Source organism: Stenella coeruleoalba, assembly GCF_951394435.1.
Source record: "Stenella coeruleoalba genome assembly, chromosome: 7".
NCBI classification, from domain to species: domain Eukaryota; kingdom Metazoa; phylum Chordata; class Mammalia; order Artiodactyla; family Delphinidae; genus Stenella; species Stenella coeruleoalba.
The window spans coordinates 114769843-114797149 of record NC_137153.1 but is presented as its reverse complement, the minus strand read 5'-3'; the positions used below and the strand labels follow the sequence as shown (position 1 = coordinate 114797149).

General features: G+C 60.8%; 2 protein-coding genes across 5 annotated transcripts in view; one reads left to right on the top strand and one right to left on the bottom strand.

The window, feature by feature from the left end:
* The window catches only part of NIBAN2 (niban apoptosis regulator 2), a 53285-nt gene extending 35753 nt beyond the window's left edge, over positions 1–17532 (top strand). Inside the window, exons 3-14 of the mRNA XM_079926715.1 lie at positions 657–785; positions 2491–2596; positions 3782–3949; positions 8446–8561; positions 9306–9410; positions 9501–9663; positions 10723–10910; positions 11508–11663; positions 12117–12233; positions 12355–12462; positions 14926–15037; positions 15467–17532. Coding sequence (XP_079782841.1) covers positions 657–785; positions 2491–2596; positions 3782–3949; positions 8446–8561; positions 9306–9410; positions 9501–9663; positions 10723–10910; positions 11508–11663; positions 12117–12233; positions 12355–12462; positions 14926–15037; positions 15467–16059 — 2061 coding nt within the window. The 3' untranslated portion in view covers positions 16060–17532. The remainder of the gene's footprint in view (positions 1–656; positions 786–2490; positions 2597–3781; positions 3950–8445; positions 8562–9305; positions 9411–9500; positions 9664–10722; positions 10911–11507; positions 11664–12116; positions 12234–12354; positions 12463–14925; positions 15038–15466) is intronic.
* A 160-nt stretch (positions 17533–17692) lies between these two features.
* Positions 17693–27307, bottom strand: part of LRSAM1 (leucine rich repeat and sterile alpha motif containing 1) — a 46385-nt gene continuing 36770 nt past the window's right edge. For 3 of the 4 annotated variants that reach the window (XM_079926716.1, XM_079926717.1, XM_079926718.1), the window contains 6 exons: positions 26765–26860; positions 24739–24837; positions 23707–23838; positions 22562–22643; positions 20909–21042; positions 17693–19835 (listed from right to left, as the gene is read on the bottom strand). In XM_079926716.1, coding sequence (XP_079782842.1) covers positions 19710–19835; positions 20909–21042; positions 22562–22643; positions 23707–23838; positions 24739–24837; positions 26765–26860 — 669 coding nt within the window. In that variant the 3' untranslated portion in view covers positions 17693–19709. The remainder of the gene's footprint in view (positions 19836–20908; positions 21043–22561; positions 22644–23706; positions 23839–24738; positions 24838–26764; positions 26861–27307) is intronic. The other variant, XR_013829094.1, reaches the window with a different exon arrangement.

Genomic DNA, 27307 nt, shown 5'->3' with positions numbered 1-27307 from the left:
GCGGTCGAGTCAAAGCTAGGGCTTTGCAGGAAGGTCTGGGCGTTTCTGCTGCCCACACTGGCCACTAGTCCACCAGGATGCTGGTCAGACGGGAACCCTCCAGGCTGAGGTCCCCTCCTCTCCCACCCAGATTCATGGAGACTATCTTGTCAGCCGTCGGAACTGGGGAGGCTCTATGGAGCCACCGTGGTCAGGTTTTTGCTGCCCCAAGGGGAAACAGGCCCAGAGCTGGAAAGAGATTGCCCAGGTGCTGGGGCCTTACCAGTGCTGGCCGGTGGGCACGTCCCCTCCGGCTGGAGTGACTGTCGCGCACCCACGCTGCAGTGTGGGTGGATGGGGAAGCAGCCTGCTTCGTGCTCTAGAGACCTGTCCCGAGGCAGCTGTGTCTGCCTAGGGCCAGGATGGGGTGGGATTCTGTCTGGGTCCGGTATTGTGGTGCCTGGCCTGGGTTCAAGTCCTGGCGTCACCTCTGATCCTCCTGGACCCCAGTGGGGTCCCCTTCACTGCCCTGAGCCTCACTTTTCTCATCTGCCAAATGTGTGACATGCGGCCCTGCCTCGGGGGCCTTGGTGAGGTCAGGATGGAGGACGTGCTCACCTTCTTGGAGGACCCCATTCCCAGGCTGGGTCTCACTCCCTGCCCTTTCCCTCCCATAGGTGCCCTTGGATGAGCGCATCATCTTCTCGGGGAACCTCTTCCAGTACCAGGAGGACAGCAAGAAGTGGAGGAACCGCTTCAGCCTCGTGCCGCACAACTATGGGCTGGTGCTCTACGAGAACAAAGTGGTGAGGCCCCCAGCCCACCCCAGCTTCTCCCAGGCCTGGCCAGGCCGCTTCTTCCCCTTCTCCGCAGCCTGCCCTGGCTTGCTGTCTTCTACACTAGTTGATGCTGCACGGCCCCCATTCCTAAGCCTGAGACTCCGTACCTCCACCCGCATCCCTCCCCTCCTCCCCGCACTGGCTGTTGCCAGGGCCACAGCAGAACCTCAGCAGCCTCCCCCCACCCCTTCCGGCCTCCCCATACCTTGCTGTGCTGCCTGCCCTCTCTAAGTGGCATTTCATCCATCCAGGCACCCAGCTCTCTGGGGTCCCCTTTCACTCTGCCTCTCCCCCCATTGGCCACGCGTTGCTGGCTCCTGCCCACCCCTGAGGCCCTCCGAATCTCTCCATTTCCAGCGCCCTCCTCGCCCTCAGCCACCTTCCCGCCTGGGCTTCCTGCTGCTCCCCAGCCCCTCCCTTCCTTGCTCTTCAACAGCGGCAGCTAACTGGCCGTTCCCTGCCTCAGAGGACCCCTGGGTGGTGGTCCTATCTGTTTCCTTCCTGATGCCCCCCTTGCAACTCTGTGCCCTGCAGTGGGGGGATGGGTGTCCTTCGATTGTTCCTTTGCTTTGGGCCCTTGGAAGCCCCACCTGGTTGAGCCACAGGCCCTTCTTCTACCAGACATTTCTGCCGAACAGCGGAAGGACAGGCTTGAGCGCCCTCTGTTTTGAGGGATGCACCAGACTCACCGGGAGGGCTTGTTAAAAAACAGGTTGCTGGGCCTACCCTGAGTTTGATTCGGGTCTGGAGGGAGCCCAAGAATATGCATTTCTGACAAGTTCCCGGGTGACACTGATGCTGCTAATCAGGGACCACGCTTTGAAAATCATTGCCCTGGAGGTTCCAGCCACTCTTAAGGAATGTGTTGAGTGGTGACACCTAGTGGCTGAGTGCAGCATGGCACCCCTGCTGTATGAGCTCCTACATCAGGACTATTTTTTCTCCCCAGGGGTGTAAGAAAGCAGCGGCCAGTCCTCATTCTCCTCCCAAGGGGACTTAGGAAGGTAGTGGACAGTTCAGGGAAATGGTCCAAGACCCTGGGCTCTAGGGGCTGACAGACCAGGTTCGCGTGCAGGTCGGCTGCCTTACCAGCGGTGTGAACTTGGGGTTAATAATGGTACTCACCTCTGGCTTGTGAGAATTCTGTGAAATGAAGCATGCAGAGACCGGAGCACAGTGCCTGACATGTAATGAACACTCGGCTAGTGGTAGCTGCTGCCCGTAGAGACCGTAGGTGCAGTGGTGATAATAGCAGTCGCCTCAGCAGTGCTCCCTGACCCTCGCTGTGCCAGGCACAGTGCTATGCGTTAAGTGGATTAGCTCACTGGGCCCTCGTGCAGCCCTGTGAGGTAGGAACTGTTATGACACTGGTTTTATAGATGAGGAAACTAGAGCAAAGGAGGTGCTTATCCTTGGCCTCACACAGACGGAACTCAGTGGAGTCAGGATTTGAGCCCAGACCCTGGGTCCGGGTCACTACACCATGTTGCCTCTAGTCATGGTGGTGGTCAAAGTCCTCTCTCCCCCTCCTCCCCTTCTTCCTTCTCCTCCTCCTCTTCCCTGACTGGGGCAGGCAACACTGAGTGGGGCCCTGGAGCCAGGGATGGAGACGGGGTTTGGGCTTGGCCATACATGTAACCCCCAGGGACCATCTCTCTCGCCCCCTCCTCAGGCTTATGAGCGGCAGGTCCCACCCCGAGCTGTCATCAACAGTGCGGGCTACAAAATTCTCACCTCCTTGGACCAGTACCTGGAGCTTGTTGGCAACTCCTTACCAGGTAAAGGACCACCCATCCCAGGCGAAGCACCCAGGGATTTGTCCAGGGGAGAGGGCGCCCCTGCTCCTGGAGCTCCAGGCTCCACGCCTGCAGGAAAACCAGCTGGGCCTAGAGCCAGCCGCAGGCGCCCGGCACAACCTGAGCCTCCAAAGGGAGGCCTGAGAGGGGTTCTCCTGTGGCCACATAGTGCGTTGGGGTTGCCCCACCCGAGCCCCTGCTTCCTGAGCCGGGCGGTCACAGCTGTGCAGGGGGACCTCTCTCCACCCCGCCTCTTCCCTGGGTCCCTGAGAGGCTTCCAGGAGAAGGTGATCCAGGTGCCCCAATTTGTAAACTGCTGAGTCAATACCGCATTTGTAAGGAGCTATCCTAGGCGACCCCACCCCATCAGAGACACCCAGAAAACTTGTGGGGTGACATCTGCCTCTCAGACGATCCCAGGGAGACCAAGGGGTGAGGGAGGTGCTGGCCCTGTGGGGGCAGCTTTTACCCTTGTGTGGGACTTGGTGGCTGAGGGCTCAGCTGGAGTCTGGCTTTCCTGGATTCCAGCCCCTGCCCTGAGAGGGCTGACCTTGGGGTGTTATGTAGACCCCACGAGGTGCTGTGTGTGCTGAGCTGAGCGCAGGGACCCAGAGCCAGGGCCCAGAGAAGAACTGCCATTGTCCTGTTATTAACAGGAGTGGCAAGGTCACAGCCCAGGACCACTTATCTCGCTGGATCTCGAATATCCATGTGGACCAAACAGAGAGAGAAAAATCCCCTTTTATTTATTCTCTATCTCCCACATCCATACCTCCCTCCCCCCTTGGACATTTAAGCCACACTTTGGCCTCTGCTGCTGAAATTTGAAGGGAAACCCAAGAAGGTAATGCTTGGCCTTTGACCCTGAGGGCTCTGACCCTGTGTTATTTGTGCCTCCTGCACTGAGTTTAGAACCTGACCCCAGGGAGGTGGCTGCGTTACCAGCTCTGAGAAACGGTGCTGGGGGGTCTGACATTCCTTTAGCCGGGCTGTGGAGCAAGAGAGAAGGACGTGGCCTCCCCACTGACGCTCTGGTCACCCCGGGACAGGCCAGCTCTCTCTGGACCTGAGCCTGCCCCTCATGGCAGGGCGAGGGGTCAGCTGCTGGCGTCCTCTGGCCGAGGGAAGCCACAGAGGGCAGCTGTTCAGAGGGCACTGTCTCCACAGGGACCACATCAAAATCGGGCACTGCCCCCGTCCTCAAGTGCCCCACGCAGTTCCCGCTCATCCTCTGGCATCCTTCTGCGCGTCACTACTACTTCTGCATGATGACGGAAGCTGAGCAGGACAAGTGGCAGGCTGTCCTGCAGGACTGCGTCCGCCACTGCAACAACGGTGAGCCGCCTTTAGGCACCAGGAGCTGGGAGCGGGGTTACGTGGATTATGTGCTGAGTGGCGACACCTAGTGGCTGAGTGCGGTGTGGCCACCCTGCTCTATGAGCTGTGCTGCGTTTCCTTCTGGGGCTGTTCGAAACCACTGTCATGCTGCCCTTCACCGTCTTCCTTGATGAAAACAGTTCTGTGATGCTCTTAAACAGAATTTGGGTTATTGTTCTCAGAGGGATGCAGTTGTTGAGCCCTTGGGTCACAAGATAAAAATCCTGATTCTGCCACTTTCCAGCAACAGGACCTTAGTCTCGAGACCAACTTACCTTCTGAAGCCTCTGTAAAATGGGGCTAATAATCTCTCCTGTGTCTCAGAGGGTTTGTGAACAGTGAGCATCCACTCAACGCTTGGTAAAGATTTTTTTATGCTACCGTTGCTTTCTTCTCAGGGACCTGGACCCGGGTCTGGGAAGTTCCCTTCCTCCCTCAGGGTCTCATTGTCCCCGTCTGCAAAGTTACAAGGTCTCCCCCAGGTCACTCATTCACTTAACAAACCTTTTAATGTCTCTGAGCCAGACCCAGGGCTGGGCACTGAGGATGGCCCCTGTCCCCGTGCTGCCGGCAGCCTGGTGGGGAGACAGATGTTAAACAGATGAGGACACCAGGCGGTGATGAGTCACAGCTGTGCCGGGTGCCGGGTGGGAGCCACCTGGGGAACCTGGAGTGTGTGTATGTACTGGGGGGTGCGGATCCTGTGTGTGGGGAGGGGTAGATCGGGGGGCTTCCTTGAGGAGGCCGGGGTTCAGCTGAGACCTGGAGGATGCATAGTTCTAGAGCAGAGGGAGGTGAGTTCCAGACGGAGGTCGCAGCAAGCATGAAGAGAGGCCCAGGGGTGTGGGCAGTTTAGAGGAGGATACACGAGACCCTGAAGTGGGGAGGGGGTGCCTGGAAATGGGCCTGGAGGGGGCGCTGGGGTCAGGTCTGGAGGGCCTTGTGGGGCTTTAAGGAGTTTGAGCAAAAAGGCTTGTGACTGTCTCTCAGCCGGAGGGGTGGGGCATGAGGGGCTTCCTGCCCTTATGGGAGGAGCAACCCCATCCTGGACCCTGAAATTCCTTCCCGGTGACCTGGCCTCTGGGCAGCAGAGGGAGGCCGCTGCTCCCGCCCTGCCCTTGCCTCTGCCCTACTCTCCCCGCCTGGCATGCCTGGGGCGCAGCTCCACCCGCTGGATGGACAGTGGGCACCCACGCCTGGAGGCGGCTGTGCAGTGACTCGGCTCACCCCACCTGTCCCCTGTCCTCTCCGCTCTCCAGGGCTGCCTCTGCCCCGGCTGGAATCTGCCGGGCGGCAGGAACCAGGTCTTTAGTCAGGCCAGCCCCTGCCGCCGACAAAGAGCCTCCTGTTCCCAGGTCCCCGGGGGCTGAGGGGCCAGGACCGGCCGAGGCGATCTGGGCTCTGGCTGCCTGGCCTGGGGCACCGTCCCTCCTCCTCCCCCCTCCCTGGCCCAGCTCCTCCCTCTGAAGGTTTCCAAGGCTAATGGCAGACCTGGCCAGGTGACCCCAGGCCAGGCCGGGTGGGGACAGACCAGGTGTGGAAGAGCCGCCGTTCGGTTCCCCGTGCGCACAATGGCAGTTGTGATAAGATTTGCTGGATCGTGGGGAGGAATACATGAGCTGGGTGGGGTAGAGCTCTTGGCCCCGTGCCTAGCACATAGCGAGCGCTCAGCCAGGAGGCTGAGGGGTATGGGTGTGGGTCCTGTGGGCAGGAGGGGAGGCCGGGGAGAGCTGCTGGGGCGGGGGGAGAGGCGTCCTGCGGCCGCAAGGTGTTGGGAGCTGACAGGGTGTTTTTAGAGGAGCCTTTCCTCCACCCTGAGGACTGTGGGAAAGTTCTCGGCTTCCTCGGGGGCTGGGCCTGGAATTTGCAGGGCCTGGAATTGCTCACTCCAGGGGCTGCCAGGAAGTGGGGGGTGGCTGGGTGGACACAGTTCGTCTGGCCCCCGCCCACATCCTGCATTCCCGGAGCAGCTGGGGCAGCAAGAGGCAGCGGGGCACGGAGCTGCCCCCTCGGGCTGGGCCTGGGGTGCAGAGGTCAAGGCCTCTTCCTGTCTGCCTGCTGCCCGGGCCTGAGGAATGTAGCTTCCTTTCTCAGCCTGACCCTGAGGACCCCACAGGCAGGAAGTCTCCAGGTCTCGCTAGAGTCGGCCAGTCTGGGTTCAGGCCCTGGGGCTGCCGTTCCCTAGCGGTGTGGCCTCGAGCCAGTGACTTTGCCTCCCTGAGCCCGTTTCCTCATGGGGAGAGTGGGGCTGAGAACAGCTGTCCCTCTGGGAGCTGTTTGGGGAGTTAGGTGAGGGAATGCGTGTGCGGTCTCAGCCTTAGTCTGCCGTAACACGGGACCAGAGACTGGGCGGCTTAAACGACAGAAATTTATTTTTGCACAATTCTGGAGGCTGGAAGCCCGAGATCCAGGTGTCAGCAGGTCTGTTTTCTTCCGAGGTGTCTCTCCCTGGCCAGCAGGCAGCTGCCGTCTCCCTGTGTCCTCACACAGTCCCCGCTCTGTGTGCGCAATTTGTCCAGATTTCTTCTTCTGAGGACACCAGCCATACATATGGGATCAAGGCCGAGCCTGAGCCCCTCGTTTTAACTTAATTTCCTCTCTAGTCCCTGTCTGCAGTCAGTCACATTCTGAGGGCGCTGGGGGTCAGGACTTCAACATAGGACTTTGAAGGGACACAGTTCAGCCCCTCACAGCCAGGCTCAGGGGAAGAGCTCGGGAGGGGTCACCCGCCCTTTTGATTCAGCCACTCGGCGAGCAGAGTAGGGACGTCCTGAGGGTCTGAGGCGGCATCGGCGGCCTCCTTCCTGCTGCCCAGCCCTCTGGCTCAGCGTCCTGCCACCTGGAGAGCGACCCTGCCGGGCACACCCGGCTTGCCGTCTGCAGACTGTAAATGCCCCAATGTGAGAAAGGCTGCATATAGCGCATGGCTGGATTGTTCTAGGCAAAACCTGGTCTCTGGGAGACGGTGCCCCTCCTTAAGCCTGAGGGGCTTCCTCCCCTGGCCCAGCTGGGCAGCACCCACCCCAGGGCTCTGCGCGGCACCCCAGCTGGGACACCCCTGCTCTGCCCCTGTCACTCCCTCCTCATCTCAGGTCCCTGAAATGCAGGGTGAGACGCCCCTCACGCCCCCATCCTGGTCCACGGAGCTGCCACTGCAGGGCTGGGGCTGGGCCTCAGTTTCCCCACCTCTGAGCTCTCTTCCAGCCCCACCAGGCAGGGTGATTCCTGGGTCAGCGGATGTGGAGGGGGAGGGGTTCTCCCCACGCCAGAGAGGGGCCTCTTTTCTGGGGGGGTGACTCAGCCCGTGGTCACTGCCGTGGAGGTCGGGGTTTCGGAGGCACTGGCTGCCAGTCCCCCTTCCCTTGGCTCTGGGGACGCAGTGGTCACAGGCTCGTGGCCAGGGTAGCCGCCAGCTGGCCGGCTGCGAGGTGTTTAACCACGTTCGTCCCGAAGTCAGATGTTGCGACTTCCTGCAGCCTGCCTCCCCAGCACCCAGTCTGAGGCCCATGCCTTGTTCACTGACCCCCTCGCCAGCACGGGGGAGGTGGGCAAACTCATCTGGGCCACCACCGCCACCATCATTGACAGGAGTGAGAAGTGGTATTTCCAGCCCCCTGGATGCACGGCGGTGAGCAAGGCGGGCCCAGGGCAGCAGGAGCCATTCGTGGCTGCAGTTACTAATAAAGTGCGACGTGGTGCCCGCTGGGCCCGCCCCCAGGCCCTGCCTCTGCAGTCCACACTGTGGTCGCGGCAGCCCCACAGTGGGTGTGTGAGGCCAGGCTGGTCATTGTTCCCACAATTCAGAAGGGAGAACTGAGGTCTCTTAGGGTTCAATGACCTGCAGCGAGGCTACGAGGCAAATTGGGCTCATCGCCTATTTTAATAAATCCAGTTTTATCGGCTCGTTTGTTCACACACCGCCTGCGGCTGCTTTCCTGCTACAACGGCAGGTTGAGTGGCTGGGACGGAGATCGTCTGGCCCACAAAGCTGAGACTGTTTACTGTCCTGCCCTTTGCGGGGGAGGTTGGCAGCCCCCTGGTGGAGGGAGGGTCTCTGCGCCTCTGGTATGCCGTCTGCCGTGCTGGGTGGCCTCTCCTTGGTGGTGGTGGTGGCTTCTGGTCCTGGCTCTGCTGCTCACTGGCCTTGGACCCTCGGCAGTGGCCTGACCTCGGAGCCTGTTTCTTCATCTGGAAAAGCAGAGGAAACGACAGTGCCCACAGCTCGGGCTGGTTGGGAGGATTGAAGGAGATGAGGATACAGAGCAGGGCTGTCTTACTGTCCACTGCTGCTGGTGGGTTCTCATCGTTACTGTCACTGCAACAACTACTGATGCTGTTACTACAAGAGCCGTGGGGGTCAGAGGTGGGGGGAGTTTGGGCAGTCAACCCATTGGTCTCGGTGGAGGGCACGGGCCATCCTACCGACCTCCTCTCTACATCCCTCTCCCGGGCAGGGATCCCCGAGGACTCCAAGGTGGAGGGCCCCGCGTTCACGGACGCCATCCGCATGTACCGCCAGTCCAAGGAGCTGTACGGCACCTGGGAGATGCTGTGTGGGAACGAGCTGCAGGTGAGGCCATGGAGGCTGGCGGGGAGGCTGCGCAAGTCAGCGCGGGGCCCAGGCAAGGGCTCTGGAGCCTGGCTGCAGGTTCGGGCGGGTAGAGGCTGAGGTGATCCCGCAGCGGGGGCTGCTTGTTATTTTGTTCAGTCATTAACTGAGCACCGACCCTGGACTAGGTGCTGGGGGGCACTGTAAGAGGGACGCAGTCCTGGCCCTCAGGGAGCTGCCTAGAAGGAGAAACAGACGTGTGACAAGTAAACGCACACACTTGCATGTGCAGGCAAGGGGGGAAGGGTGTGGTATTCCAGACAGGGTGGCAGCATGTGCAATGGTCCTGAGGTGGGGCCCCTACAGGATCCTACAGGACACCCAAGCAGGTGAGCTGGGACCTGTGGGAATGATGCTTAGGAGGGAGGGCAATGGAGACGTGGAGCAAAGAGCAGCTGCTTTTTTTTTTTTGCGGTACGCAGGCCTCTCACTGTTGTGGCCTCTCCCGTGGCGGAGCACAGGCTCCGTACGCGCAGGCTCAGTGGCCATGGCTCACGGGCCCAGCCGCTCCGCGGCACGCGGGATCTTCCCGGACCGGGGCACGAACCCGTGTCCCCTGCATCGGCAGGCAGACTCTCAAGCACTGCGCCACCAGGGAAGCCCAGAGCAGCTTTTTGAGGGGGGTTTGAGTGGCCGGGCTTGCCGGAATGTGGAGGGGCTGGGCATGCTCCGACCCCTGCCCCGGCCTGTGCCTCCCGGTCCTAGATCCTGAGCAACCTGGTGATGGAGGAGCTGGGCCCTGAGCTGAAGGCAGAGCTGGCCCCCCGGCTGAAGGGGAAACCGCAGGAGCGACAGCGGCAGTGGATCCAGGTGGGCAGGCCTGGGCTTGGGAGCAGGGGTGGGGGCCTGCAGCCGCCTGGCACCCTCGGCCTGGCGCTGACACCTCCGCCCTGCCCACAGATCTCAGACACCGTGTACCGCATGGTGTATGAACAGGCCAAGGCACGCTTGGAGGCCGTGCTGTCCAAGCTGCAGCTGGCCCGGCCGGCCATGGAGGCGGTCATCCGCACCGACATGGACCAGATCATCACCTCCAAGGAGCATCTGGCCAGCAAGATCCGAGGTAGGAGGGCCACCTGCTATGGCTGTCATCACCTGGTGGACGTGCTGGGACCACCCGCCCTCCGGGGTCAGGGGGTCCCGCCTGCCTGTTCAGGGATCCGTTTGCATTTCACAGGAAGGACTTGATTCATTGATTACTTTTAAAACACCAGAATCAAACCTGAGGCATTGTTCTTCCAGCCCCTGTGAGTTGTTTGTCAGCTGTTATTTCTATAGACTCAGATCTTGGTGACCTAAATGACGCTGAGGAGGTTCAAGCCTTCTCTTCATCTTTGTCATCAGATCTACCATGTGTCATTTTAGCGACATCAGCTTGACTTCGGTGATTCACATTCAGCCAGCCTTTCTGGTCAGCTGATGCTCCTTTCTGTTCTGAGCCTGATGGGATCCTTTCACTCACTTGTCATCCGTCACACGCTGGCCACAGTTGTGACTGTTGTCAGTTGCCCGAGGTTATTCTCTAACCGCTGTGCTCACTGTGAGCTGGGGAGGACCCCGAGAGTTGACATTTATTGTGTGGAACAAATAACGTTAGCTGGGCAGGGGAGAAGGAGGGACGTCAAAACACCCCCTGGCTAAAAAATGCCTTGGTCAGAATGTCCTGGAGACGGTCCCTGCCCACAGGGAAGCAGCCTTTTCCATAGGTGGGCTGAGTCAGGCCACACCATTCCAGGGCAGAATCGGGGTTTGCAAAACCCAGAGGCTCATTGAAGCCACTGAAGTGTTTTCCATTTTTTTTTTAAACGAAGGAGCAAGACCCCCAAAGGTGAGTTCTCTTCCTCCAGCTGAACAGAAAAACTGCCAACCTAGAGACCTTCACACTAGCCGTTTTCTTAGCTTCTTGCCGTCACAGTGTCAGGAACATCAGGGTCCAGTCTCGGAACTCCCTGTTATTTGTGCTGCATTAGCAGCTGTCCCTCAAGAATCCTTCAGTTTGCTAATGTTGTCACCAGTGGTTTTCTTTAAAGAATAATACGACAGCCTGCCTCTAGCCTGGGGGTCTGGGATGGTGGGAGTTGCTACCGGGGATGCCATCCGCTAACCAGCTCCCTCTGCGCAGCCTCCATCCTCCCCAAGGCGGAGGTGTGTGTCCGGAATCATGTCCAGCCCTATATCCCGTCCATCCTGGAGGCCCTGATGGTGCCCACCAGCCAGGGCTTCACCGAAGTGCGGGACGTCTTCTTCAAGGAGGTCACTGACATGAACCTGAACGTCATCAATGAGGGCGGCATCGACAAGCTGGGCGAGGTGAGCCAGGCATGGCCCCGGGTTTGGGTTTGGTCTGGCCCCCGTCAGGCCCTCACTGTGATCAGGGCTGGCCGCTCCCCTCCGGGGCATAACCTGTGAACGGAGGGTCTGCGTGCACCCCACAAATGCAGCCAGCCTCTCTCACTTCTGAGTGCTCTGGTTCTCGGGGTGAACGGTCTTCCACAGACCCCACGTTGGGGTAGTCGGCTGCCTGGAACCCCACATAGTTGTCAGGTGTAGACAGAATTGGTCCTGTAATCTCAGCGTCTTCTACCCCCCAAACTGAGGAGTCCATTGACAATAATAATCATAGAATTTGAGAGCCATAGAAGACCTTAGAGATCATGAAAAACCAGCTCGTGACTTGGAGGCTAAGAGAAGGTGAGCGATTTGCCCAAGGTCACCCAGCGCCGGGCTGGCCTCTCCCCACACGCTATGCTGCTGGACCCCACTCCTCCTGCCTTCAGATCCTCATGCTTCCTGTCCCGGGTCCTCCAGCGCTTGCCCTTGTGACCGCCACCCCCGGATGGCCTTCCCGGCTGCCTGGCTCCTCTGGCGGCCCCAGCTCAGGTCCCGCGTGTCTCTGCCTCCCTGCAGTACATGGAGAAGCTGTCCCAGCTGGCGTACCACCCCCTCAAGATGCAGAGCTGCTATGAGAAGATGGAGCCGCTGCGGCTCGATGGGCTGCAGCAGCGTTTTGACGTGTCCAGCACGTCTGTGTTCAAGCAGCGAGCCCAGATCCTCATGCGTGAGGTGAGCCCAGGGTGCTACCCCAGCTGCCCCCGCCGTCCCCAGCTCCCCATCTCCTGGGGAAGAGGCTGCCTCTGTGGCCTTCCTCCCCAGCCCCCTCCTCGTCGTCCCCACGGGCCTCACTGCAGCCACACTCAGCCCCCGCGTGCTCTCCGCTGCTCTGCTCTCTGGTCTGTTTGGACCCTGCCCCTCTGCCCCCCACCGGCTAATTCAGACTCATCTTTTGGGTCTCAGAGACCCCTTCCTCCGGGAGGCCCTTCTTGCTCCCTAAGCCCCTTCCCACAGGGCCCAGGGCCTCTGTTTCCCTGAGGCAGGGAGTGGCCCCGGTGCCCGGCCCTGAGCCAGCACACCAGACAGTACAGGAGTGAGCGAGTGAACGGGCAGCTGAGCACACAGGCGCCCCCTCCTCCCGGCGGGCACCCCTTTCACGTGCCCCGTGGTGTGCCCCGCCGGCAGCAAATGGACAACGCCGTGTACACCTTCGAGACCCTCCTGCACCAGGAGCTGGGGAAGGGGCCCACCAAGGAGGAGCTGTGCAAGTCCATCCAGCGCATCCTGGAGCGGGTGCTGAAGGTGAGCCGCCCGGCCAGGCCCCGCCCCTCCACCCAGGGGGGCGCTGGGGCTCCGGTCAGACCGGGACCGGTGGCGCTCCCTGACCCAGAGCCTCCTGTGCCCTGGCCGCTCTTCCCGGCAGAAATACGACTATGACAGCAGCACCGTGCGGAAGCGCTTTTTCCGGGAGGCTCTGCTGCAGATCACCATCCCGTTCCTGCTCAAGAAGCTGGCGCCCACCTGCAAGTCGGTGAGTGCGCCCTCTCCCCCCACTGCGCTCCCGCTCCCCACTCTTCTCCCTCCCCTCCCCACCCCTCTTCTCCCCTCCCCTCACTCCACTCCTCTCCCCTCCCTCTCCCCACTCTCCCCACTCCCCACTCTCCCCACTCTCCCCTCTCCCCACTCTCCCCTCTCCCCACTCTCCCCTCTCTCCCCACTCTCCCCACTCTCCCCACTCTCCCCTCTCCCCACTCTCTCCTCTCCCCACTCTCCCCTCTCCCCACTCTCCCCACTCTCCCCTCTCCTCACTCTCCCCACTCTCCCCTCTCCTCACTCTCCCCACTCTCCCCTCTCCTCACTCTCCCCACTCTCCCCTCTCCTCACTCTCCCACTCCCCACTCTCTCCCCTCTCCCCACTCTCCCCTCTCCCCTCTCCCCTCTCCTCACTCTCTCCCCTCTCCCCTCTCCCCAACCTCTCCCCTCTCCCCTCTCCCCACCCTCCCCACTCTCCCCTCTCCCCACTCTCCCCTCTCCCCACTCTCCCCACTCGCCCCTCTCCTCACTCTCCTCACTCTCCCCACTCTCCCCTCTCCTCACTCTCCCCACTCTCCCCTCTCCCCACTCTCCCCTCTCCCCACTCTCCTCACTCTCCCCTCTCCTCACTCTCCCCACTCTCCCCTCGCCTCACTCTCCCACTCCCCACTCTCTCCCCTCTCCCCACTCTCCCACTCTCCCCTCTCCTCACTCTCCCCACTCTCCCCTCTCCCCACTCTCCCCTCTCCCCACTCTCCCCTCTCCCCACTCTCCTCACTCTCCCCACTCTCCCCTCTCCTCACTCTCCCCACTCTCCCCTCTCCTCACTCTCCCCACTCTCCCCACTCGCCCCTCTCCTCACTCTCCTCACTCTCCCCACTCTCCCCTCTCCTCACTCTCCCCACTCTCCCCTCTCCCCACTCTCCTCACTCTCTCCCCTCTCCCCTCTCCCCACTCTCTCCCCTCTCCCCTCTCCTCACTCTCCCCACTCCTCACTCTCCTCACTCTCCCCTCTCCTCACTCTCCCCACTCTCCCCTCTCCCCACTCTCCCCTCTCCCCACTCTCCCCTCTCCTCACTCTCCCCACTCTCCCCTCTCCTCACTCTCCCCACTCTCCCCTCTCCTCACTCTCCCCACTCTCCTCACTCTCCCCTCTCCTCACTCTCCCCACTCTCCCCTCTCCTCACTCTCCCCACTCTCCCCTCTCCCCACTCTCCCCTCTCCCCACTCTCCCCTCTCCTCACTCTCCCCACTCTCCCCTCTCCTCACTCTCCCCACTCTCCCCTCTCCTCACTCTCCTCACTCTCCCCACTCTCCCCACTCTCCCCTCTCCTCACTCTCCCCACTCTCCCCTCTCCCCACTCTCCCACTCTCCCCTCTCCTCACTCTCCTCACTCTCCCCACTCTCCCCACTCTCCCCTCTCCTCACTCTCCCCACTCTCCCCTCTCCCCACTCTCCCCACTCTCCCCTCTCCCCACTCTCCCCACTCTCCCCTCTCCTCACTCTCCCCACTCTCCCCTCTCCTCACTCTCCCCACTCTCCCCTCTCCTCACTCTCCCCACTCTCCCCTCTCCTCACTCTCCCCACTCTCCCCTCTCCTCACTCTCCCCACTCTCCCCTCTCCTCACTCTCCCCACTCTCCCCTCTCCCCACTCCTCACTCTCCCCACTCTCCCCTCTCCTCACTCTCCCCACTCTCCCCTCTCCTCACTCTCCCCTCTCCCCACTCTCCCCTCTCCTCACTCTCCCCACTCTCCCCTCTCCTCACTCTCCCCACTCTCCCCTCTCCTCACTCTCCCCACTCTCCCCTCTCCTCACTCTCCCCACTCTCCCCTCTCCTCACTCTCCCCACTCTCCCCTCTCCCCACTCTCCCCTCTCCCCACTCTCCCCTCTCCCCACTCTCTCCCCTCTCCCCACTCTCTCCCCTCTCCCCTCTCCTCACTCTCCCCACTCCCCACTCTCTCCCCTCTCCTCACTCTCCCCACTCTCCCCTCTCCCCACTCTCCCACTCTCCCTACTCCCCACTCTCACCCGTCTCCCCCCCCTCTCCCCACTCCCCACTCTCCCCTCTCTCCCCTCTCCCCACTCTCCCCTCTCCTCACTCTCCCCACTCTCCCCTCTCCCCACTCTCCTCACTCTCCCCACTCTCCCCTCTCCCCACTCTCCCCTCTCCCCCCACTCTCCCCCCTCTCCCCACTCGCCACTCTCCCTTCTCCCCTCTCTCCCCTCTCCTCACTCCCCCCACTCTCCCCTCCTCCTCACTCTCCCCACTCTCCCCTCTCCTCACTCTCCCCACTCTCCCCTCTCCCCACTCTCCCCTCTCCCCCCTCTCCTCCCTCCCCTCTCCCCCCTCTCCCCTCTCCCCACTCTCCCCACTCTCCCCGACTCTCCCCACTCTCAGTCCTGGGCCTGACCAACAGCCCTGGCCTCCCCTCTCTCTGCCCCACCCCCACCCGGCAGGAGCTGTCCCGGTTCCAGGAGCTGATATTCGAGGACTTTGCCAGGTTCATCCTGGTGGAGAACACGTATGAGGAGGTGGTGTTGCAGACGGTCATGAAGGACATCCTGCAGGGTGCGTGCCTCCCGGCCCCCGGGGGCTGACTGCAGAGCTGGGGGGGTGGTGCTGCTGTTGGGACCCTTACTGCCTGGAGGGTGGTGGAGGTGGCCGCCCAGAGGTCTTCCTGGTGGGACTTATGCCGTGGGCTGGGGTGGGCGCACTACCAGCGGTGTGGCCCCAGCAGGGTGGCATCGCATCCCTGTGCCTTAGTTTGTTTGTGGGTCCTTGACATTTTGGGAGCATCAGGTGAGTGACAGGGTGTACGGTCACAGCCCCTGCTTCCCGGCATTGAGGCCTGAAATAAGCCTCGTCCCAGTCACAGCACCCACTTAGGCCGAGGGGGGCCTCTGGGGGCTGATGCAGGTCACAGCTGGGCAGTGTAGGGTGTGCTGGCGGCCGTCAGCCCCGTGGTCAATGTCCCGACACCGCCCTCCTGTCCTGTAGCTGTGAAGGAGGCCGCCGTGCAGAGGAAGCACAACCTGTACCGGGACAGCGTGGTCATGCACAACAGCGACCCCAACCTGCACCTGCTGGCCGAGGGCTTGCCCATCGACTGGGGCGAGGAGTACAGCGGCAGCAGTGACAGTGGTGGGGACCCCGGCAGCCCTGGCATCCCGGAAGCAGCCACCCTCTCGGAAAAGCGCCGGCGTGCCAAGCAGGTGGTGTCCGTGGTCCAGGACGAGGAGGTGGGGCTGCCCTTCGAGGCTGTCCCTGAGCCCCTACCACCTGCGTCCGCAGACAGCATCACCGAGCTCCGTGGTCTGCTGGCCCGGGATCTGCAGGCTGAGAGCCCCCCGCTGGCCGGCCCCCTGCTCAATGGGGCCCCCGCCCAGGAGAGCCCCCAGCCCGGGGCAGCCCCTGAGGCCGCCTCACCGCCTGCCTCACCCCCCCGGCAGCTCCCGCCTGGAAAGGCCTCGGACCTCGAGCCTCCCAAGCCCAGTGACCAGGAGACCGGGGAGCAGGTGTCTGGCCCTGGCGGCCGCCCCCCAATCCATACCACCACCGAGGACGGTGCAGGGGTGCAGACTGAGTTCTAGGCCAGTCGCCCCCGAGCTTCTGTTGGACATGGCGCACGGGCCACTCCCTGAGGCACTGGAAGGCTCGGCTCTGGGCGGGGAGCGCTGGATCTCTGCCTTCCAGGTGGGGATGGGGCCAGGCTGGTGTGGCACCTCTGGGGCGGAGACGGGCCCACCTGAGTCACTTTATTGGGTTTGGTCACACTTGGTCGGTCTGTTTTCTCTTATGTGGGATGATCTCGGCTTTCCTCCTCCTGCCGGGGGCAGAGCACAGCGGAGGGGGCTGGGAGCGTGCGGTGGCCCTGGGTCCCTGAGTCCTGCGTCCCTGCTCTGCCTCTGTGGCCCGTTTCCCTCGTGGGTCTTGCCGTCCTTGGGAAGAGGGCGGGAAGAGTAGCATCTGCTGTGACACAGAGCCCATGGATCCTCTGCTCGCACCAAGGGGCTCGCTGGAACCAGGAAGACGGAGCGCTGAGGCCCGTCTCGGCCCGCTCCTCCCTCCTCCCGGCTGGGCCCCAGAGGCCAGTTTTGGAGTGGATACTGGCCTTGCTGTCCTGCCCCGGGTGAGGGGATGTGCAAGGAGGGGCCTTCAGGCTGGGGGAGAGCTGCCTCGCGGAGGGGGATGGGGCCGTGGGCCTGAGGAGAGAACAAGAAAGGCCTGGAATGGGCTGGTCTGGGGAGAGGAGGGAGAGGGCGTGTCTGAGGGAAGGAGGGCGTGACCTCTGCAGAGGTACTGCTAGGAGGGTGGGCGCGGTGGCAGATGGAGGGCTGCTGGAAGCTGGGCCGTTGCCTCCCCCCTCCACTTGCTGGGGTCCAGTCTCCGGAGTTCCTCTGTCCCCGTGCTGGGCTCGGGGGGTGGGGGGCGGTGGCATGTTGCTCAGTGGCAGGGCCGGGTGGGTGTGGACTCTGCAGGCCACTTCCAAGGTACGCGTTGTCCTCCCAGGGAGCTGCGGGGCTCGTGAGGGGCAGGAGGATGGGCCGAGGCACCCCAGGGCACCACTGAGCTCTTGCGTCAGGCTGGGGCTCGGCCCCTTGTGCTCTGAGTTTCCAGTCACCCCATCCTGAAAACTCCAGGACTCTTCAAATGTCCTGAGTCACGTGGGGGCCCAGCCATCCCCCTTCCTGGGGTGAGGTTCAAGCCGAGACCATCCCCAGGGGCTGGGGCCTCCTGGCCTTCCCACACCCCCTCCCCTACTGCTTGGAGGGGAGGGGAGGGGAGGGTGGGCAGGGCAGAAACCGAGTCCTTCAGGGTCGTCAACGCCATCCCAGCCCTGCCTCCTCCATCCCCTCATCTCCTTCCTGGACCGGGCCCTGGGACCCACAGGACGTGAAGCACTGGCTGGTGCTCAGGGACCCCCGCCCCCCCCCAGTCCCCCAAGCCCTAAACTCAACGCCTCACCTCTTTTACCAACACGTTCCGTCTGAAGATGCTCTCCTTTGGTGCCTTCTTTTGTGGTTTTCCAAATCATCCTCAAATCTTGTATTGGAAATATTATGCAAACTGTTTAAGCTTCTACTAATCAATAAATGCTTTATTTAAAGCCAGTGGCCCACGTGTGGTCCCAGCAGGGTGAGACCTTTGCTGGAGACGGACTAGGAGCACCTGTGTACCTCGACTTGCTGGGATGGCCGCTTGACCGAGTGCTTACAGGTGCATGGCCAGAGTTCTATTATCCCATTTTACAGAGGAGAAAACTGAGGCTTGGAGAGAAGGGACACAGCAGGTAGGTGACCCGCCTGCTGGCAGCTCAGACGGCTTCCTCAGCCAGATCCATGCAGGGTGCCCCTCTGGCCGTCTCGGGCAATGCTGAGGGCAGGAGCGTAGCTACTTTATGGCCACGTGGCCCTGGGTGCCCATGGCGGGTGGGCCCGAGGCTCACACTAGATCCAAACAGTGATGCCAGTGTGTAAGACTCCTGCTCACACAGCTAGTACTTACTGTGGGCCGTGCACGTTACTTGCAAGACTAGGAGCCTCACGGCAGCTCCAGGTGGCGGGCACCATTGTCACATTTCACCGATGTGTAAACTGAGGTCCAGGAAGGCGGGGAACCTGGGCTGAGGCTATGGGGCCCCCATCACCTTGGGGGACGGTGGCCAGTGGCTGAAGGCTTGTTAAGGGCTGAGGTGAGGAAGCAGGGGCTCAGCTGCAGTCTTGCTGTTGACCTTGGCAAGGCACTGAACTCAACCTCAGGCTCCTCGTCTATAAAAGGGGGGGCCTATTGAGGGTTCAAGGAGACCCGCCAAACACTGTGCTCTGCGAGGTGGCCCTGCCCACCTCAGGCCTCAGTCTCCCCTCTTAGCTTAGCAGAGCCCAGCAGGGTGTGTGGGGAGGGAAACCATCAGAGGTCCCCCGGGTACCTGGAAAGCAGGACTCACACCACATGGGCCTTTCATCCGTCCTGTTTCAGCCCGCAGGACTGTCACAACAAGGCAGGGAGAGTGAGGGCCTGTCCCCTGCATCCCGCCGGCTCTTACGCTGTGCCTGCGATGAGCAGTCAGGGCTCCCTGGTGGCCGCCGGCCTACGTCAGGGCTCCATCGTGTCCCTTGCTGACCAGATGGGGAACTAGGATGTGGAAGGTTGGCCAGAGTCAGAGTTAGCTGGAGGCAGAGCCCAGGCGCCCCGAGCAGGCCTGCCTGTAGCCCAAAGGAAAAGCTGCCCCTGGCTCAGAACTGTCTGCCAGAAGGCGCACGACAGAGGCGCAGCTCTACGGCGAGTACCAGGAGCACGGCTCCCGCAACTGTGCGGTGAACAACCGCGCGGCTGCACGGGTTCAGGGCTCAAGATGCTTCTAGGCTCCAGAGCCAGCGCCACCACGTTCCTGTCGCAGGGCCCGGGACATCCAGCCCCCTGGTCTGGGGTAACGATAACAGAGCACGTAGCACAGCCCACACGGCACCACGAGCTCCGCAGACTTTCTGAGCCCTTCTCTTAGAGCCCTGGTCTCTCCACCTGCAACAAGGGAGGTTTGGATAACTTCACCTTTGGGAACACCGCACCTCCCCCCTTCCCTTCTGACTCAGCTGTGACCCCCTCCCCCTCCCCGGGCTCCATCAGGACCCAGTGATGACTCTGGAGGAGGCGGCTGGAGATGGGTTTATTGACGTTACTGCTTTGGGTCTGCAAAGCTCAGTACCTGCCCTGGAGCTGCGTGGGGTGAGGAGGTGCAGAGCTGGAGAGGAGGGGCCCAGCGTGCGGGGAGAGCAGAGGGAGGCGAGGAGGGGCCGACGTCGCTGTGGCACCAGGCCCGCCCTGAACACACTCTGGCCAGTCAGTCCGAGGACACGGTGGCCTCCCCACCTCTCCCCTCGGCCAGGGCCCTCCTGCACCCCCACCACCCTGCCCCGTGGGACAGCACTGCCCGGGCTCCCGAGGAGGCTCCTGGATGGGGGGGCGTGACTGCCAGAGGCAGCTGAGACACTCAGGCCTGTGCTCAGATGGAGGCATGCTGGTACCCCACCCCCCAGACCCTGTCCTCGTGCGGCGAGGGGTCCTCTCTCCTCCACGGTATTCACGCTGGCTCTGTCCTTGGTCAGGAACACTCCTGTCTCCGCCTGGGCCAGGACAGAGGGGCCCGTACTAGTCCATGGAGAACAGAGCGGGAGCTGGAGCCCTGGGCCCGCAGGTAGCAGAGGTGGGGCTGGAGGTGTCGGGCCCGGGCGGCGGCCGGCGCTCAGCGGCTGTGGTAGATGCGGAGGCGCTGGGCGATGTCCTGGCGGCACAGCGGGCAAGTGCGCAGGGGCTGGCAGCACTGCTGGCAGCAGCAGACGTGGCCGCAGTTGAGGAAGATCATCTGGGCCTGAGGAGAGAGTGCGGGAGTGTCTGGGAACCAGCCCGGCCTGATTCCCCGGGGATGGGGCAAGTGAGGCCCCCGGCCCCCAAAGATCTGACAGCACGGTCGTCACGCTCCACCGCCCGTTGGTCACTGTCTGCCCCTCTGTGACAGCCGCACGTTTCACAGCCCCGCCCTCTCTCACCAGCCCAGCTGCTGCATGTGCACGTTGTTCCCGATTTTTGGATTTTCTGTGCACTTTGCCCGGCCCCCTCGGTCTCAAAACCACCCCAGCATTATGGATTAAAAGCCATGGAAGTGTGTCTATTCTTTGCTTTAGCATTTCCTCTTTTTAGTAAGTTATCCTAAGTAAAGAACCAAGGATGTGCTCCAAATTCTGTTCAAGGCTGTTCAGTATAGCACTGTTGGTAATAACAAGAGCTAGGAAGCCACCTCCAGGGCCCAGAGCAGGGGTTTGGTTAAATTTATAACCACCAAGGCCCCCTGTATCACCGCATTCCCTGAGCCCAGCAAAAACCACAGGGTAGGGCTTCCCTGGTGGCGCAGTGGTTGGGAGTCCGCCTGCCGATGCAGGGGATATGGGTTCGTGCCCCGGTCCGGGAGGATCCCACATGCCGCGGAGCGGCTGGGCCCGTGAGCCATGGCCGCTGGGCCTGCGTGTCTGGAGCCTGTGCTCCACAACAGTGAGAGGCCCGCGTACCGCAAAACAAACAAACAAACAAACCATAGGGTAATCAAACTGCTCACGTGGCAACCTTTCTAAGCAGGATCACACTCGGGGGAGGGGGAGTATTTTACGTGCTACATTGCTGAATTTTTATAATAGGCGTCAATTTTGTTAGTTTTAAAAACAGGTTTTAAAGTCTCTTCAGAGAAAATTGTGTTGTTGATATTTAATGACTTAATACATATACGAAGGGAAACTTCCTAAGTGGGAGAAAAAACTCTTGAAGAAAAAGGCCCAGAAAACATAGCATTACTCATGTTTGGGTAATGGGATCATGGGTCATTTTAATTTCCTGTTTTTTTGCCCGGGAGGCTCCGGACGGCAGGCACTGGGCCTGTTGCCCCAGACTTACCTCCCGTTCCAGGCACACAACACATTCCGAGGTCTGGGCCTCCAGCTCCGCACAGGGGGCCGATGGTCTTACTGCCTCGGGAAGCTCCTCAGGGGCCGTGGGGAGGACCTCGCCCTGGGGTGGTTTCGGCAGCTCTGTGGGGACAGAGAGGCTGAGGCTGGGTCACGCCCACCTGACCCCGATCCCTGGGGCCTCCCCCGGCCCCGCCTGCCCCAAGTGGCAGGGAGCCGGAGCGGGATGGGATCCGACCAGGACCCTGCCTTCCTACACACGCTCTTATTTCTCTTTGCTGAGCCTCATTCCCCCACCTGTAAAACGGGACAGCTGGGGCACCGGTTAATTGGGGCCTCTTGCCCCTAACACACTCTGAATCCTTCACAGCCACCCTGCAAGTAGGGCTCATCACTGTCAGAGATGAGAAAGCGGAGGCTCAGAGGGGGAAGCCACTTGCCCGGGGCCACAGGGCCATCTGGTGGTAGAGCTGCCCCGCAGCAGCCCTGGCTAGGACCGGACCTCGCTCGCAGATTCTCCACCCAGGGGCCCAGGCGCAGGTGGCCCAGAGGGGCAGGGAGAGGAGTGAGCAGCTCTCAAGGCTGCTCCCCCTGTCTCCTGGCAGAGGCCCCAGCATGTCCCCTGCCTGGGTCCCAACCGCCGCGAAGGAGGACATCAGAATCGGTCTCTCTCATTATCACACCACGTGCACCAGCGACACCCTCAAGTCTCTCTCCATCCCTGATCCCCACCCCCTCAGTTCATGTTTTTCATTTATTCTACGGGTTAAATTACAAGTAGCATTTTTTATAATTGTAAAAAACCTGAAGTTTTCTTTTTAAAAAGCCTATCGCAACCACTCTAGACCCTCTAGGGGTACATGGTGTCCCCCCCAAACCATCACTGTAAGGGGCACTTCTATATTTAATGTAACACATATTGAGTCCTGGGGTCAGAAAGAGAACTGTTGGGAAAACTCCTGAGGCTCTCCTGCCCTCTGGAGCTCAGGAGCCTTCCAGCCCAGCCCCTCCCTGCAGGGCGGCCACAATCGGGAAGAAGCCCTAAGGGTTAGGGTTAGGGTTAACATGTCTCTGCCTCAGTTTCCTCATCCCGCAGATGCGGGTAACAATGGTGCCCACCTCACGGGGCTGCAGCAAAGGTGACCTGACATGGTGGTCGTCAAATGCCTGATACCCATCCTGCTCGGCACACAGGAGACCTTCCCCTGGGTCAGCCACAGCACCTGCCCTCTCCCAGGCCTCCGGATGAGGGCAGGGCACCTCCTTCACAACCATCACAACCACCTTTCTACGTCCAAACCACAGGCCTGGCCTGGGGCGCAGTGCTGGGCATGGGGTGGGTGCTGGGTCTGGCTGATTTCTCCCTCTACTCCAGGGATCCTGAGTGTGTGGTTCCCAACGTCTAGTAGGGTGGGTTTAGGGAAGCCAGAAGGGGCCTGAAACTGCTATAGGAAAAGTTCTTTTTTTCCATTTTTGGAGCCTGCTTTTCCCATTTATAAATTGTTCCTTTAGGAGGGAAGCTTAAGGGCTGGCCAGGGTTAGAAGTGGCCCTTAGGACTCGTCCTGAACTGTAAACAGGGGACGCCCCCAACCGCAGCCCACACGTAAGGGCTCTGCTCAGGAGAGGGCTCCGCATCGGTACCTGGCCAGGCCCTGGTCGCGTCCAGCAGCTCCTGGGCTCTGCGCAGGATCTGGTGCCGCAGGCCGGCTTCCGAGACGCCCACCTGCTTGGACCAAGGAGGGCAGGTCATGGCCTGGGCTGGGCAAGGGACCTACGATGCAGCACGGTCAGAGCCACTACCTCCTCCCTGGCTTCCAGCACCCTCAGCTGGAAAGGTGGAGGCCTACGAGGGCCCGACAATCCCTACAGCAGAGGGAGACACTGAGGCCCAGAGGGAAACCAACACCCGTAACAGCTACAGTTTAGCAAGTGCGAAGCCCGCACAGGGGCTGTGCTGACAGCTTCAGCCCATGACCTCCCATCACCCCCGTGACGACCAGGAGTCAGGACCCTCTGTCACAGTTTGCACGGTCAGGTGGTTCACACCGAGGCTGAGCTGCTGAGAAGGGGCCGTGCCAGAATCACAGTCCCTCAGCCTCCAGAGAGAGTGCTCCTGAGCGTGGGTGACACAGTCGTGTCGCCCTTCTGAGCCCCGGTGCCTGCGTCTGCCGAGGGCCGGGCAGTACAGCAGAGCGGTCAACAGCATGGACCCCGGCACCAGTCCTGGCTCTGCTGTGCGACCTCGGGCCAAATGCTACCTTGCCGTGTCTCAGCCTCCTTATCCGAAAGGTGATGACAGTGTCAGCACGTGCCCGCCCAGGTTGTTGGGAAGATTCAATGAATCCACATAGAACACATGCTTAGAACAGCGCCCGGCACTGTCAGGTATTTGCCGGCATCGGTGCTCGTCTCTCTTGAAGGGTAAATGAATCGGTGCAGCATGTACCAGGCTCGGGCAGCGCTGCTGTGATAACTAAATCCATGGGGTGGGGAGGGGGCTGGTCCAGATGAGCTCCGAGGTCCCGGCTGTCCAGCCCTACGCGGTGAAGATCCAATCTGAACGGGTGGGGGGGGGACACGGGGGGCACCAATCTGGGGTCAGCAGCACCCATAAGCCCTGGCTTTTGCAGCCACATGACGGGGGGCAGGTGGGGCACACGTTCTGGCTCTGACAGCTGATGACACGGGCCTCACCAAGAACTGCGTGAAGAGCAAGCGGCCTGGCTGGGTCGGGCCAGCGCCCTGCCCGCCGCCCTCGACCCCCCCGAGGCGCAGCTGCTGCCCACCTTGGCCAGGTCCCCAGGGCCCATCCGGCTCAGCATGTCCAGTGAGATGCGGTGGTGGGCGAAGATGGGAAGGTAGTGCTCGGCCGACAGCTCCACCAGGAGGGCCACCAGCTGGCGCTCCAGGCCTTCTTCCTACAGGACAGACGCAAGGGAGAAGCCAAGCGCACCACGGATGGGGAAAAAAACCAAGAAGCCATTACTCACAACAGCAAACGAAGAGTTCAAATACATACAACATAATATGTAAAACGTATTCTTGGAACTTTTCCTACAAAAATGGATATGTAAGGGCATAGAGATAGACGCACGAGGAAGTTAGTTCACTGCCACTCTGTAAACTTGACAACGTAAGCAACTTAAGTACCCATCAAGAGGGGACTGTTTAAACAAGTGAGGGCTCATGCAGTCGTCTGGGAACAACGAGGAGATCTACGCACACGGGCCTGGACAACAGCCTGTCACTACTGTTGGGGGGAAAAAGGAAGTTGCCAGAATTGCCTTATAGAAGGACTCCTGTTTGTTTTTTTGGTCGTGCCACGTAGCTTGTGGGATCTTAGCTCCCCGACCAGGGATCGAACCTGTGCCTGCTGCAGTGGAAGCGCAGAGTCTTAACCACTGGACCACCAGGGAATTCCCAAGAAAGACTCCATTTTTATTAAAAAAAAAAAAAAAGGGTGTGTGTGTGTGCATGTGTGTGAGGGGGAAAGGGAGGGGAGGGGGAGGGGGAGAGGGGGTGGGGGAGAGGGGGTGGGGGAGAGGGGGTGGGGGAGGTGGGGGAGACTGGGGACCACGTCTGTCCCATCCGCAGCCCCTGCGCTGGTGAGCGCACAGCGGGCTGTGGGTCTCTGCTCTGCCCAGAAGTGACTGAAAAGTCACCAGAACCAATGCTCCTCCCTGTCGTTTCTGTCCCTGCCCCGGGGGACCCGGTGCACTTAGTCACAGAAATATGAATGGAATTAAACTGGACAGGTCAGGAAGCCGGGCACCGCTGAGGCCAGAGGCTCCTGCAGGGTGGGCGCCAGCAATCCTCACCTGCAGCTTCAAGGACAAGGGTTTCTGGTTCAAGAGCCGCTGATACTGAATCAGCCAGTAATTCTCCTGCTTAGTTTCACTTTTGGCTTCTAACTCCGTCTGCCAAGAAGGAAGCAGACACTGTTAGTTACAAGTCAGTGAATAGAAACAATGACAGTGACACCTGTGAACTCTGCTCCTCTGAGCACGTGGATAACTTGGTATTTTACAAAGAACGTGCCTACCCACTGTTGCCTCACACTTTAAACTGCTGAGCCCGGAAAGGCAGGAAGCATCACTACCCCCACTTTACTGCTGAGAACGATCTCAGACACAGCATACCTGGTGGGGGGACCGGAACCTGGGCTGCTGACACCTGGTGCCCGCCCCCCTTCCCCAGCCATCATGACTTGGAGGGGGACACCTTCTCATCTGCTTATGGGAAGAGCAAAGCACTAGGCAGCCGTCTCCTTAGCCAGCTGAGAACTGAGTGTGTCCTCTAGGTGCCAGGCAGGGAGAGAAATAAGATGCTGAGGACACCTTCGGCTTCTGGAGTGGGCTTCACCTGACGAAGCCGGAGAATTATAAACATGCCATTCAAGCCGATTCCTCCATCACTCACACGTTCCTGAGCGTTGTTCTGGGCGCTGAGGACACAGCAGTGAACACACGATACTAACAGCAGCAGCAGCAGCAACGTCAGGGCACTTCGTGCCAGACCGTGCTGTGCACCGGGAGATGCCCTTGTACTTAATTCTCACGATTCTGTGAAGTAGTGTCTACTTCACAGGTGAAGAAACGGAGTGATTAGTTCAGAGCGAATACCAGCCAGCCCAAGGTCAAAGAGCTGCCCGTGTCGTGGCCAGGATTCAGAGCCAGGTCTGTCTTGCTCGGAGCCTGTGCTCTCAACCACCAAGCCACCCACCCAGGACTGCAGCCGCGCTCGGGGTCGATGTGATGTGGGCGGCAGGATTACACTGCAGGCATCTCCCCAGCTCCCCCTAGTGGTCCCTCCTGTACCTTGCCGAGCTGGCTCCCCTTTTCCGGCCTGGCCCTCTCTGGGCTGCGGGCACACCTCTCTTTGGGAGCCCATGACCCTGATGGCCATGTCCTGATGAGGTGCACAGTGAGTCCCCAAGGCCCCTTGAGGGCGGGAGCACACGGCCACGGCATGGTTGCCCCTTATGCAGCACTCAGGGAGCGGGTCACACATTAATGCAATTTGGAGGTGATGGCCGTGAGGCACCGTGAGGAACAGGCAGCTTCTGACTGGCACAAACACACCATCTGGGCTCGTGCAGGGCTCGTGCAGGGCTCGGGCAGAAGCTGGTCTCGCTCCTTTCCATCCCCGGCACAGGGCCTGGCCCACGGTGGAGCTCAGAGGACGTCTGGGGCGGTAACAAGGCCACAGGAAAGACTGGGTCCTGACCACTCAGGTGCACTTGGGCTCTGGAGGAAGTGACCCTGACCTGCCCCCTAACGGGGGCTCTGCCACCCTGATGATGCGCCAGAGTCAAACCCATCTGGGTCGAGGGGGCAGCTGGGCAACTCCTGTCGAAGGCTTACTAAACGGTCTGCCCTGGACACACCAAGTACCCTCCTGCGCATCTGTCCTGAGCAAATACCCGTGGCTGTTCTCAGATACTGAGCTGCCGAGACAGCCTTACTTATTAAGAGTAAAAAACGGGAAGTATGCTCGACAATAGGCCAAACAAGGGCCCATCTCAATGCAGCCACGGAAGGAACGCAGAGGACGCGAAAGACAGGAAAGAGCAGGTGCGAACGAGCTGGTTGGAAACGGGGGCGCAGTTCGGTGTTACAGGCACGTGCACACACCGCGATAAACATGCATCCCGATGTTTGGAAAACATACCTCAAAATATTAGCAACAGACAACTCTCAGGAGTGAGATTCTTTTCCTTTGTACTTTCCATTTTTTCTCTGATGAACAACTATTACTAGACTAATGAAAGTGTTCCTAAGAACGGCAAGAGCATTTAGGGGAAGCAAACCCATGAGCGACTCTGGACGCGGAAGCCAGACGCACCAGGATCTCCCGGAGCTCCTCCTCTCGCTGTGTCTTCTCTTTGAGCAGCTGCTGGAGCAGGGAGCTCAGGACCCAGCGCTGCTCCGAGATCATCTCCTGCAACACAAGACCACGCCCAGCGCTGGGAAACTCGCAGTACCGCGGCCCAAGAAGTCCCCGCAGCGCGGCAGCAGGATCCCCCTCACTCAGTTCTCAGCTGGCAGCCGGGGGCCACAGTGGGTCCGACTCCATTCAAGGCTCTGTCCCTGATCTCAGGCTGAGAGTTGGGGAACAGAGCAGAGGGGCCTCTCTGCCCCAGCATCCCCTCCCCACCTTCTCACCAGCCTGTACCTCCCTTCCCCAAGGGGTAAGGCCAGGCACGGGATCTAGTGACCGAACACAGTGCAGTGGTAAGAAACATCAAACAAAGGGAATGACAAGCAGCAGGTACCTGACTCCAGTCTCACTGACTACGGAGCACGTGGGCAGAAGCAAACAGCGGGAGGGAGGGTGGGTGAGGGACCCACGCCAGCCAGGAAGGCTCTACGCAGACGGAGTGATGTG